We start from the raw sequence: 13,230 nt of genomic DNA on the forward strand, positions 1-13,230 counted from the left end.
ATTGATATGTCAAAAAGACATGGGAAAAGGTTTAAAATATGTGTGTATTGAAATGAGAAGCGGAAAAACATTTGATTGATGATTAAAAAGTTAATGATGCTATACACGCGACTAGAAAGAGTGACTTTTTTTGGGATTTTCAGCATAGATTAGATTTTTGGTTATCGAATGCACTTGGTTAACATAAAGAAGCGTACTCGTTTGGTGAGTAACTCCCGATTACAAAATGACAGAAAATTAGTTCAAAACGTTTGTTGTTTCACTTCAAAATATGAGTTTTCAAAGTAAACGGAAATCAAACGAGATTTTGTTCATTAAAAATGGTTTTTAAAGTTTTCAAAAAGACAAAATAGAAGTGAAGAGAGACGAAAACAGTAATGGTTACTTTCTCGGATCAACTGAATCCGGAAATGCATATAATTGGCAGGTATGAGAGCTGACTTTGATTGAAAAAAGAAGACAAAGAAGTAAAGAGTGTTCTAACATTGGTGTGTTGTCTTGGATAGACAACAAAATAATGTAGCCGGGAAGAAAAAACGGGAAAATCTCGATGTTCACTTTTCCAGCCGAAGTTTAGTCATCCAGTGGATCCTCGTAATCATCAAAGTCAGGATCTCTGTATTCGGTAAAGCGGCTGGTGACTGGGCGGTTTCTGAAAAATCAAAAGATTGTTTTAAAAAAGAGATAACAGTATATATGTTGCATTAGACAGAAAGTGAACATAAAACCACAGAAGAGTTAGTTTCTTGCATTTTAGAAGTGAATATTCAACAAAAATTGATCAGCCTTTTAAATAGATATTCTGGCTTAGTGAGAAATTTTTGAAAAAATTTCTCCAACCGTGTGAAAAAATTTGTTGAACGAAATACAAGGATTAGTTGAACATAAAGTTAGTGTAACACATTAATAACAGTAATTCTTACGCTCTGATATCTTGTAATGTACGTATCCGTCTGAAAAAGAATATAGAGACAGGACATGGACGTAGGGATATAATAGACACATGGACCGAAATAAATCCGTAAAACCAACAACACAAAACAAATCAGATAATACGAACATCATGATATTACATGATCTTCATTAAATATTTGTACTAACCTGTTGATGCTCTCCAAGCTAATCGGATTACTGTCTCTCACGTGCTTTCCGATGTTTTCAAATCGCTGCTCCCAGAATTTTGGAGTTCTGAGAGCTGCACTCAAATACGAAGTTCCGTTGTTTCTCCAATCCACGTCCGGCTAAAAATCGTTTAGTAAAGGAAAAATATTTCCAAGAAAAATAGGCCATTCACTCACTCTGGTGAACATGTGTCCAGAAAGTGGAGCAGTTCCCTTAGAAGAAGATTCACTGATAAGTTTATTCTCCCATTCTTGTGGCCTAAAAGAAAAATTTACAAGAATTTTTCAACAAATTCCAACTAACTTTCTTGGTGTATACTTTCCTTCTGGGCGTTTGAACATATCAACCGAATGTTGCAAGTCAAAGTCAAAATAGTCTGGGTCATCACGATTTGGTCGGGAGTAGTATGGACGAGCAGTAGTGTAGTGCTAAAACTTCACTTTTTTATCGAAAGTCCGTTCTACAAACAAAACTTACAGAGAAATCATAATCATCCTTTTCCGAATAACTGCCAGCAGATGGTTCCGGAGCCTTACGGAATTCGCGGGTGGTGATGGTCTTGTAACGTTCTGGGAGTGGAGCAGTTTTCAAGAGCCTAGAAAATTATAAGAATAATTGATTTAGCGTTTTGATGAACTCAGATAAATGCTTGGTCATTATCAATCCTTAAATTTGAAAATTTTGTTTTTTGAAAGTTTAATCTAGATAAGTTGAATCCAAAAAGAATCCCAACAGAAAACAATAACTTCAGAAAATTTGAAGCAACAACCTGTCAGAAATGCCTCATACCAAAGGAAAACTTTAAAATCTAATCAATTCCAGATTAAGTTTAGATTTTCTATATTTGTTTTCAAAACTTCACTCTTTTGCATTACTGACAGACTAATTACTGACAGACAACTGACTCTGACTCAAACTGATTTTCGCGAAAAACCTTTTCTGTTCTTCAATTTGTTCGATGAATATGTCAGCGTTTTATTCAAAATGATAATTTTATTGTAAAACCACGTTAAACATTTCCTCATAACTTGTTCTCCAGAAAAGTCATTTGTCGGGTTTTCATTCATGTTACACGTGTTTCTTTTTATTCTATTATTGTGAATAATCCCTTTACACAATAAAAACAAGAATCTTACATCAATTCAATGTTGTTTGCTCTATCCTCGTATCTTGATTCGATTCCTTGAGAAATGCTGAGTGCCGGCGCTGCATAAGGTCCAGATCCAGCTGTTTGGCATAAATCAGTTAATTACCTCTCGTAAATGTGAAAAGTCTTACCATTAAACATGTTGGAGTAGGAAGAAGATGTGGCGAGGCAAGAACGATCGGCTAACGATGGTGACATCACACTGGTTCGAGATCTGTAAATAATGGGGTGTACGAATGTGGTGTACGAGTGCACTAGGGGTACTAAATTGTTTTAACTCCAAAAAAAGGATACTAAAAAACCAAATGTTGGGTTTTCCAGAAAAAAACGACCAACCTGACAGACGGAATGAATCCTGTGTCATTAGACAAGTTTCTGTATGGACTTTCTCCACGAATTGTGCGTGGTCTTCCGAGCATCATATTATCCATGAATTCGTTTTCCTCTCGCTTTTTCTCAGCGCTCACTTTGGCCTGAAACCTCAATTGAATATAAATTATTATTTTTTCAAATAAAAGTTCAAATATGTTCGTTTTAGGAGAATCGAAAATTCCAGTTCTCACTTCCAACTTATTGAAAATTATATTCCTTTTTTTAGTTTTCTCTAGAATCACATTTTAGTTTTTCTTCCAAAATGTGTTTTCCAACTGCATTCAAATTTTTAAAGAGTCCAAGCCCTTTTTCTGTTTTGTTCATTGGGAAAAACAAGTACCCTGTTGTATGAATCCTTGATATTTTCTTGCCATGACTTCCATGCTGGCTTGTTTGGATTCAAATCCTCTAGTCTGTCATCGAAGTCGATTCTTTTGAACCTTGGTGTTTTGACGTGCGCCAATCTGTAACATTTTTTCTTTAATTTCTCACATGCAGAAAACTGGTTTGTGAACAATATGCCATGTTTCCCAGTTATCACATGGTCTTGAGTACTTATTATCGCGTTCTATTTTTTGCCTTCAGTCATCTCTCTCTCTCTCACTTTCGAAACCGTTTTGCCGAAAACGTCTTTCGCAGGAAACAATTTGACTTTTTTCATCGTTTTTTGTTGGTGTGGTGTTTGTGATCGCAGTTAGCGCAAGCCGCCGTGGGGAGATTTTGGAGCCGCCCGCGCAAAAGTCAATTTTTTTGAGCTAACAGTGTTTACCTACGATAAGTACTCGGGTCCCCCACACACTCTCGTGTGACTTTTTTGCGTTTCTGCAGAAGAGAAGTCTTTATATGTTTTGTCAAGATTTCGGGAGGTAAAGAAAAACGAGGGAAGCTGCACTTCACAAAAGTTTAAATATAATGTGTACGGTTCAAGGAAAAAGAAGAAATAACAAAATGGTTAACTTGGACTGACTTGAGTACACAACCAGATTTAAAAAATATAATTTCTTTGACTATATAAATTGCTGTATATGCTTAATAAACTAACACCTTTAGGCAGAAACTTAAACAGGTAAAAATGAAAATAAAAATGATTGCTTAGAATAAAAATTAGGATTTTTCTAAGAAACAACCAGTTAGAGGTTACTAACGACACGAAAATTTAAAAAAAGAGTATTTTGATAACGATTCTACTATTCTTCGCAAAACTTTTCCGTTTATATTAACTTTTCTAATCGTTTTTCCCAGATCTCCCATAGAACATTTGGCCTGTCGAGTTCACAAGGGGTCAGTGTAATCTATTATTTCCGTTGTACGCGCACACACACTCTTAGATATCTTCCTCACTTACACACTTCTCGGTTTCTCTATCTGACACACACTACTCGTCAACAACAACTCACGTATGAGAAGAAAGTCCAAAATCGGGACTCGGTGTTGCTCTTTCCAGTAAATCTGGGCTCACTGGTCTGACATTTGGGCTCAATGAGGATTTCAGGTTCAGTAGAGACAATCCTTCTTCGATCAGCGCTGATGAAGAGTCGGACATTTTCTGAAAACTCGAGAAATACTCGTAGAAATAGAGTACCATATTTTCCAAATTATTCGGTAGAATTTTGGTTTTTCTGTTTATGTTTCTTATAACTATGATTTCCTGGTAGCGTGTAAACTGTTCCAGTCTTGCCGGTACCCCAAAAAATCTGAATACAATTAATCACTGAAGTGGTCAATGTAAGTTTATTCCGGTCATTGTAAATACAGTGTATTCGTCTCTGTCATTGTATCTGTCATTGTATCTGTCAGTGTATCTGTCAGTGTATTTGTCAGTGTATTTGTCATTGTATTTGTCACTGTATTTGCCACTGTATTTGTCACTGTATTTCAAAGTAATTGACATTGTGGTAGTCCGTGAATGATACCTGTGGAGTTGTGACATAATTTTCCGGAATTCAATACCACTATTCCCATACTTGTCAACGGGCCGAAACGGGCCGACACGGGCCGGCTCGTAACTCGCGTCAAAATGAATATTATGAGCTGAAAAACATACCAAAATTTAGATCTCAACGAGCTCTATCTTTGTGACCTACTACGGGCCGGATGGCTATTCGTTAATGTGCCGCGGGCCGGGCTAGACTGGCTTTTTTTACCATTTTCGCGTTTTTTGGCACTTTTTCCCGGCCCGCGGCACATTAACGAACAGCCATCCGGCCCGTAGTAGGCCACGGAGATAGAACTCGTCGAGATCTACATTTTGGTATACTTTTCAGCTCATAATATTCATTTTGACGCGAGTTACGAGCCGGCCCGTGTCGGCCCGTTTCGGCCCGTTGACAAGTATGACTATTCCTAATAGTTGTATTTTTGATAAAGTTTCAGAAAATAACAAAAAACGCTTACAGGTGTCCCATTCTCCAAAACAGTAGATTTCGGTTTTGGTGGTTCCGGATCAAAGTTCACATTTTCAGTTTCACTCATTATCCAAGTCTACAACAAAGACGAAAATTGAGCAGTGAAAACAAAAAATCAAAACGAAGGTATCTTCATGGAAAAAAATTGAGCTTACACAAAACATTGATAAAACAAAAAACGAGTAAATGGGTTGAAGGGATATACAGATAGAGAGAATTTTTTCTGTTTGAGATTGGGGATAGAGTGGTGCTCAGAAGATTTGCTCTCTCGGATACCGCTTTTTGATTGGAATGTCAATGTCGCGGCGGGGTTGAAAAAAGTTTCAAGAAAGTAAATTAGTGAAATTTGGTTTTATGAATTTTAATGAATCTTTTCTAAACTATACCAGGTTAAAACAGTGTAGAGATTTTGAATGACCAGGTTTGGTAAATAAACCCATTTAGAAAAACCAAGAGACATGAAAACTCAGACCGACATCCATAGTGTAGCCAACATGTGAAACAAAATCGTACAATTCTAAAAATAAAAAAGTTATCTAAAATAGAAGAATCTTGAAGAAAAAAAAAACAATTCCGAATACAAAAGATAAAAGAGTGGGAGAGAATGTTGAGGATCTCAACGAGAGAGACTTCCCGTGAATAGAGGGAAGAGTGTGGTGCTCCGAGAGCCGAAACTGTCTGTGTCTCTCTGATCACAGTGATCTCTCAAATCTCCCGTCTTCTTGAAGCTCTCAGCACAAAACCTGTGTAAAGCCAACGGGCGTATCTCTCTTTCTTCTTTTCCTTGGCCAGATACCCGAAGGCGAAAGCACTCGTCGGTTTCTCTCCCCTCTCTCCGACCAACCGATCGACCGCCTCATGTTTCAGTTTCGAAATCGGTTTGGACGGCAATAATTTTTCTCCAGGTTTGAATGAAAACAACAACTGTAACACATTTCGAAAGAGTAATGACGACAGCAGTAATAAAATTCTGGGAGGAATTTGTTACTTCTCTCCCACGTGTTACGTGGTTGATCTGATTGGATGATTTGTATGTTGGGGAGTGGATTTTTAAATATTATTGAAATTTATCATTTTCTGAATATCGACAAGTTGAAATTCTTGGAATTGCCTTCATACATGTCAGTTGCAGTTTGAGATGACAAGTATTTCTTCAAGTTGTCAATTAGCCGCTGCTGGAAGTGTTCGGAAATCTCAATGACCGATGGAAATCTGTATAGAGATACATTTTGCTTGTCAATTTTAAATGCAATTCCGGCGTGAATAACAATTCTTTCAAATTTAGACCAGTTCAATTCCATCCGTCCTCAATAAGCATTCAGTTTCCTTTTTTAATGCATTTCCCTATCTTTGATCAAATAATCTTCTTAGATAGTATTGATGCCGAGTTCAAAGACCAAAATTGAAAGGATTTTGGTCTGCTACAAGAAAATGGAAATTTGGGTTGTAAATCTCAAAAATATAGGGTGATGATAAAAATAAGTAACAATTTCAGGCAAGTATACTGTAATTCAAAACGAAAACAGATTGGCTGAAACCTGAATTGCTACATGAATAGTTAAGTTTTTTCAAAGGGAAAACAAAACAATTTTGGAAATAATTAAAGGAATTGATAACTAAAAGTATATTTGAAGTTGTGAATAAACTTATAGTGCAATTATCTGATTAACGATTTGTTTATTCAAATATCATTGAATACGCTACACTGTAACTTTGTTCACATCATTTTTTATACTGTCGTGTAGTTTATTAACATGCTGTAAATATTGAAGGACACAAATTTTTCATAAATAACGTCAAATCATCACTATTTTCGTTTTCTATTGGTTTCACCGTTTTATTTCTTTCAAAATCCAACGTCGATACAATGATAAGTTAGGACCTTCACGTTTTGTAATGTACTTTGAAAAGTTAGTCAAGACAGATTGTCTCACTCGTCAAATCCCGTCTTGAAATTCGAAACCAAAGTTTTGAAAACAGCTGTTCAGAATTCTTGTGGTCCCCCGTGTCTTCCTTCTTTCAAAACAGTCCACATCCCTTCAGATCCACATATGTTGATCTCTGTTCTACATCGAATATCTTTTGAGAAGATATAAAATAGAAATCTGATGATGTGATGCGAGAATAAAAATTGTGGGTAGGATAACAACTTCCTTATTACGTGTCTTCCGCGGTGCTCGTTTTTATTGCTCTGGTTATTTGGATGAATAAAATCTTCGAATGACAAAAATTTTTATTTCGTTTGCTTTTTGATCAGGATTTTTGATCATTTCAACATTCAAACGTAGAAAAATGGTAATCGTCACGATTGTGTCAGGAAGCAAGAAGAACATAAATACAAAAATAGAAATATAGGAGACGGAACAAGCAAACACTCTCATAGACTAATGGTATCTAAGAAAAAATATACAGCGATTTCATTATTTTTAGTCTATTTTAGACAGACAGTACTTTTGGGACAATATCAATTGTAGACGTTTTGTTTGTAACAAACTCAAATAGAAATAGGCAACACGTAATTATAGTATATTCAAGCAGATCTTCTTGAGAAATCGGGAAATTTGTGAACTGGGGTAGTGTCGTCATAATCATCAGTGTACAGGGGCGTTTTATAAAACAGGCGGGAAATTATTTTTTGACTCGAGATAAACTCTAGATTGGTTGGCACGTGGCGTTTTGTATCGAAATGGGATTGAAGACGTTTGGCGCTGTTACTTGGCATCTGGAGTTTGCGGCGCATTGGCAGGTTTGCCTGAAAATGAAAAATTGAGAATACTGTAACAAAACCCAAATTATGAACAAGTTACAAGTCACATCAAATGATCTACATCTATTTCTAATCCCTTACTTGATTCCAACAATAGGGTTTCCAACTCCGCACATCTGTCCGACCTCGCACATTTCTTTCTGAAAAGAGAATAATAAATGCACCTTATTTCATTCACATTCTCATTATTCTTCAAACAACATCACTCGGGGTTAAAAATGCCAAACTCGTCATGAAGAAAACACACCATGCCTATGGGAATTATTAATGTAATTTTTTAATTTTCAGTCCCAAACGTGAAGAAACGCGGTTTTTTGGTTGAATTCGTTACATTAGTGAGAAGGAAAAGTAATTGTTTCTTTTTAGTATTCACCCACGCAAATTGTTACTAATATCATTCAAGGGATTCACTATACCAAAGGTAACGGATTGTGTAATTGAAATCTTTGTGTACACCATGTCCTCCCGGCCATTTTGTTGTTCCTAAGAGTTTTGATTTTTCTCAGTTTCAGAAAGAAATGTAGCTATGTCGTCAGTAATTCTAGTGACGAAATATGTAGTTTGCCTCGGCCTTCTGATTCCGATATTTCTCAGGATTTTGGATTTTGAGGTTAAGATTTGAATCAAAAGTATAAATAGAAAAAGCGCCCCGTGGTTTTGAGATACAAGCCACGAGAGCAAAATGTCAAAACAATTTGTGGTCGTGGGTTTGACTGGCACACCGAAAACTCACCTCTTCGCAGACGTATTTTACGCTAGCATTCGACGATTCCTTCTGTTTGACATAGATTTGATCAAGAGGGCAAACACAGTAAATTGAGGTTTGGAGAAAGTTGATTTCAGCAGCAATCTCGTCTGGCATGCATTCTGGGAGTTCTCGAGCACCGCAGAACTGAAATGTGAACTTGTTTGGGTGTTTTATGGTTTCTGTTCTGTTGTTTTGCTCGGTGGCCGGCTTTTGACTATTGCCAGCCGGTCCCTCTAGGACGATGCACATTTCCTCTACCTCCCATAATGCGAGTCTATCGGGATTTCCAATCCCGGTACATCTTAAGTTTCCTATCAGGATTTTCCAAGTTTCTGCACAAAAAGTGATCTGTCAAGTCCTTCTTAAATATGAATCAAGTTAGTTTTCCTTCCTACGTTGTTCCGGGTGTAGACGTCTTATCACCAATTCATAAAGAGCTTAGAAGCACAATCAAGCGATTTGAATTCAACTGATTCATTTGGATCGTTCAATCGCTAGATGAGTTTCATCGAGATGACGTTTGGCTTGCGTAGATTAGATCGGCCCTAAGTCCTAAAACCAAAGAAAGAAGAGCTGAAACTTTCACGCCCGCTTGAGAGGATTTGAGGGTTTGATTTGAGTGAGTTTCTATTTTTGACTGAATATATGACATGCCTTCTAGACAATCTGTGTTTTCATGGGTTTCTCATTGTCATATGTTCATAAAAATCTATACCAGAAAAAGAAGTTTTGAATTGTTGGTTGAAAGCCCAAAGATCCGAGACCACTCTAACAAATGAAATTCCTCTGTTTTGTATTTTTTCAATGATTACATCATTTCAATTGAAAACAACATGAAACTTAGAAAAGGTTTCTCTCTAGAAAAAAGACACATCCAAGTTGAGCCCTAATCATAGGTTTATATTTTGAGAAGTGGTGACGCAAGTGCTCTCTTACTCTCTTTGCTTCCCGCGAATAAGTGTTGCTGGGTTTCGTCACTAGCACTTATTCTTTTAGTAGAAGAAAGTGAAAAAACTAACTTGATAGGTAATCCCTTTCAGCTGAACGCCGTTATCCATTGGACAGCTCTTGGATTGTGGGCAGTCGCATAGTTCAAACGTGAATTGTTGGTAACTGTAGGAGCAGGACTGCGATGGTTCGCATACTGGCCTACGGTAGTGTCGTTTCTGGAAGTTCGAGATTCTAAGAGTATCCTCATGGTGTTGAAACTTACTAGAGTCATTGTAGACGTGAAGGCTGGGAAAGAAACTAGAAGTAAAATCGGGAGTAAATATCGTGGATGCATTTTATGACGAGATCTGAATGATTTAATGAATCATGCTAAGATGAAAAATTATACAGGAAGAAAAACGGACATAGTGAAGAAAAAAAAAAGGATTTTAGTCTCACAGCACCTACCAGCAATTCAAAAATTTTTAACGTGAATAAATTTCACCGGAACTTTTGACTCTGCTACGTCACAAATGGTTTGAGTTATTAGATGTCAGAAAAACCAGAGAAAGAGTCGAAGTCAAAGTGGCAAAATAAAACGTCAACGACAATTCTAACCCGTTTTGAATTGTCAGAAAGGACTTGAATTCTTCTCAACTCGTGAGAAATGAATTGTCAGTGTGTATTTGATTCAATCTAAACCCGGTTTAAATACACACAAAGAAGGCGGGACCGGAGGGATTTGAGCTGAAATTGAAAAACGATACGAAATGTTGTACATTGTACGAATTCCGTGGGTTGAGGAGGAATGGGATGAAGAAAGGGTACCCTTAAGAAAAAAGGTTATGAGCTTTTCAGTGTGGCGTCACTTCCTCCATAAAGAACAAAACAAAAAAGTGCCTAACCATTTTTTCGGAGTGAAGTTTTTTGGGAAGTAGGTCAAACGTTTTCTTGGAGGGGAAGTTTGTTCTTCAAGAAGAGGGGAGGGTGAGTCCTCGAATCTAGGGGGCGGAGCTTCAAAGTTTGTGTCGTCAGGTTTGAGAAAACTGAGAATCACACAAAAAGGCTGGAATAATGGGCGTGGTTACACTTTTGAGCATAAAGAAAGAGGAAGCCTTGACTCCTCCGCCCTTCTTTTCCTCAGTGTTTCAGAAGAAGATCAGAAAACAAAACACGCGCGGGAGGGTGTGAAGAAAATGCTCTTAGGCTTGACTTTGTGGTGTTGCGCCCATAAATGGAGACTCATTGATAAGTCGTCGATGGTAGGATGAAAAATGAAATCTACGAAAATCTTGGTGAGAGAACAGTTTTTGATTCAAGAATCGTGCGAATTTATCTGATGTTTGTGTGAATAGAGTTCGAAAGGCAGAAACTACGGGAAGACTACAACTACAGTATCTTGTTTGACTTGGTCATTCCTTTCGCTGTTTTAGGACGCTCAGGTGATTCTAATGTGATGGGAATTCCTAAAGACTGGACTAATAAGTTCGAAAACCTAAGAGAATGGAAATTTCAATCAGTATTAACTACCTTTTCTTGCAGAAACAGGAAGCATTGCAAACGAAATAACAATTGAAGGGGACAGTAGTTCACGTTAAGGGGGGGGGGTTACTAGAAACTTTTGATACTCGAATCTAATTTTTCTAGACTTTTATAAAAAGCTCTACATGCAAATATTCACATAACGTCCCGTAAAAACTAAATGTTAATGCCATAAGGTCCCTTGTCAGACACCCCCGCTAACTTGAAAGCTAGAGACATCATCACTCAACTGCTGAAACTTATTCAAAGATAATTATAACTTAAAACTTGACGTCCGACTGCTGAATCACATGCGCTTAATGGTAGGTTTACATTTGTTCGGTCACTACAGTTCTCACATGAGGCATTCTATCTCATCATGAGTCCAAAAATCTGTTGTTACAATACTCATCACTATCTTGTTTCAAAACAAAATTTGAAAAACTTGACCTTGTTACCGAAAATTCAAAGAATGTTAACAAAGAGATGAACTAGCCAAAAACGTTGGAGGATCTCGTTTTCTCGGAAATCGAAACATGTCAAAAACGACATGTCACATATACTTCAAGAGTACTAGGACTACAGTAGGAATACATGACTAAAAATACATATTCTGAATGAAAAAACTACAAATTTTAGTGTCATTTCAAGTGGATGCGTAGGAATTACCATGACAGCCCATTTACCAGATTTTTACGAAAAAGCCTTCTTAGAATCTCAACAACAAAATAAATTTCTCTAGACAGCCTTTAGCCCTTTTTTCGATGGAATATGTGACTAATTCATGAATCAGGGAATGTAAAATCGAAAGGTGTTCAGAAAAAACAAAAATAGTATATTCTGCCTTGAAACGTGATTTATCCTTGTTTTTATATTGTCAGATTTTCTGATTTCCTAGTCTTAAGACGAGTTTTGTTTACCTTTCTGGAATAAGGAATTGAAATTTTCGAATAAAATGGGATATAATAAAAATGAAAAATAAAAAGTTAAGCTTGTCAGCGGTTGATTAGACGCTGAAATCTAGGATTCCGGCTAGATATCTTCAAAAATCGGAGAATAGTTCATCCCTTAGAACTTGGTGACATTTACCCCTGTTGTTGTGAATCGTCGTCACATTTGTCTCCTCTTCATTTCTGAGATTCTTAGTACGCGTTGTCAAAAATGGAATGGGAAAATTAGTACCCTCGCTAGGCAGACATCATACACGAAATCGTTAAATTAGAGCCTATTCTAGCTGGTCGTAAAGGACACGAGACATAGGAATTTGGGTTTTAAACGTTTATAGAAGTCAAGAAAACTCAATTTTTGAAAGATTCTTTACATTGAAGAAAACGAAAAGAGGGTAGGAGAGCACAATTGATAAACGTGGAGGTAAAGGAGGATTACTTTTACTATGTGGTAATTTGATAGGAAGATTCTCCTCTTATTCTTCATTGAATTTATTAAACTTTGTTCGAAATAGAATTAGAGTATTAGATCAAAGTATAATTATCCTAACAAGAATTATGTGATCAAACGTTCTGGTACAAACAAAAACGGTAAAAAAGGTATGAAAACTTTTTAAACAAGTAATTCGGTCGGTGTGATTTATTTCATGTCAAATGTCAAATGTGTACAAAAAATAAATTGGATTCAAATCTAATGCCACAATATCTAAAACTCAAATGTATTGTCTAGAAAAACATTTAGAAACGAAATTGTCTTTTATATAGTCTGGATTTGTTTTTCAAATCAAGGAATGTATACGGGTCGTGAATGTCAAATCAGTACAAAAAATTTGTGAGAAAATTGCATTGAAGATTTTTATGAGAACTGAAAACAAAAACCGACTGGGTTCAGAGGAAAAATATGTAAAAGAGGGAACTTTTCCACTTTGGTGCCAACTAAATATTGGTAAGCAGAAAAATTCTTAGATCTGTCTTTGAATTAGGTTTTTGGTCTTGTGGGTCATCCTGATAGTGACAAGTGTGCCAAAAACAAACCAAATCTGTTATTTCCTGGTTTTTTATATGTTTACAAGTTGGACCAGGGAAAGTATAGTTGAAAAACCTTTAAACTATGTTGAAGTACACAACTTATGATTCTATTATAGAACAGGAAAACAGTAACATTTTCTGAAAAAAAAACTTTCCGAAAACATCTTGTGCACTAAAAAGCGGAAGCGTGTTAGCATTTCCGATTCCCCCCCTCTAATTTTCATCTCCTTAATCCTCCCACC

General features: G+C 36.5%; 2 protein-coding genes across 2 annotated transcripts; both read right to left on the minus strand.

Moving 5' to 3' along the window:
• Positions 1–573: 573 nt before the first annotated feature.
• On the minus strand, positions 574–5,113 carry GCK72_022180 (uncharacterized protein; the record flags this gene model as incomplete). Its single annotated transcript, XM_053734691.1, has 11 exons — positions 574–652; positions 1,102–1,241; positions 1,299–1,380; positions 1,426–1,550; positions 1,600–1,717; positions 2,259–2,349; positions 2,401–2,483; positions 2,606–2,742; positions 2,982–3,105; positions 4,039–4,187; positions 5,036–5,113. The coding sequence occupies 11 exons, from the start codon at positions 5,111–5,113 to the stop codon at positions 574–576; spliced, it is 1,206 nt and encodes a 401-aa protein (XP_053578257.1).
• A 2,585-nt stretch (positions 5,114–7,698) lies between these two features.
• Positions 7,699–9,846, minus strand: GCK72_022181 (uncharacterized protein; the record flags this gene model as incomplete). Its single annotated transcript, XM_003106969.1, has 5 exons — positions 7,699–7,798; positions 7,895–7,953; positions 8,547–8,705; positions 9,581–9,727; positions 9,775–9,846. The coding sequence occupies 5 exons, from the start codon at positions 9,844–9,846 to the stop codon at positions 7,699–7,701; spliced, it is 537 nt and encodes a 178-aa protein (XP_003107017.1).
• Positions 9,847–13,230: the final 3,384 nt, after the last annotated feature.

Source organism: Caenorhabditis remanei, chromosome X, assembly GCF_010183535.1.
Source record: "Caenorhabditis remanei strain PX506 chromosome X, whole genome shotgun sequence".
Lineage (NCBI taxonomy): Eukaryota > Metazoa > Nematoda > Chromadorea > Rhabditida > Rhabditidae > Caenorhabditis > Caenorhabditis remanei.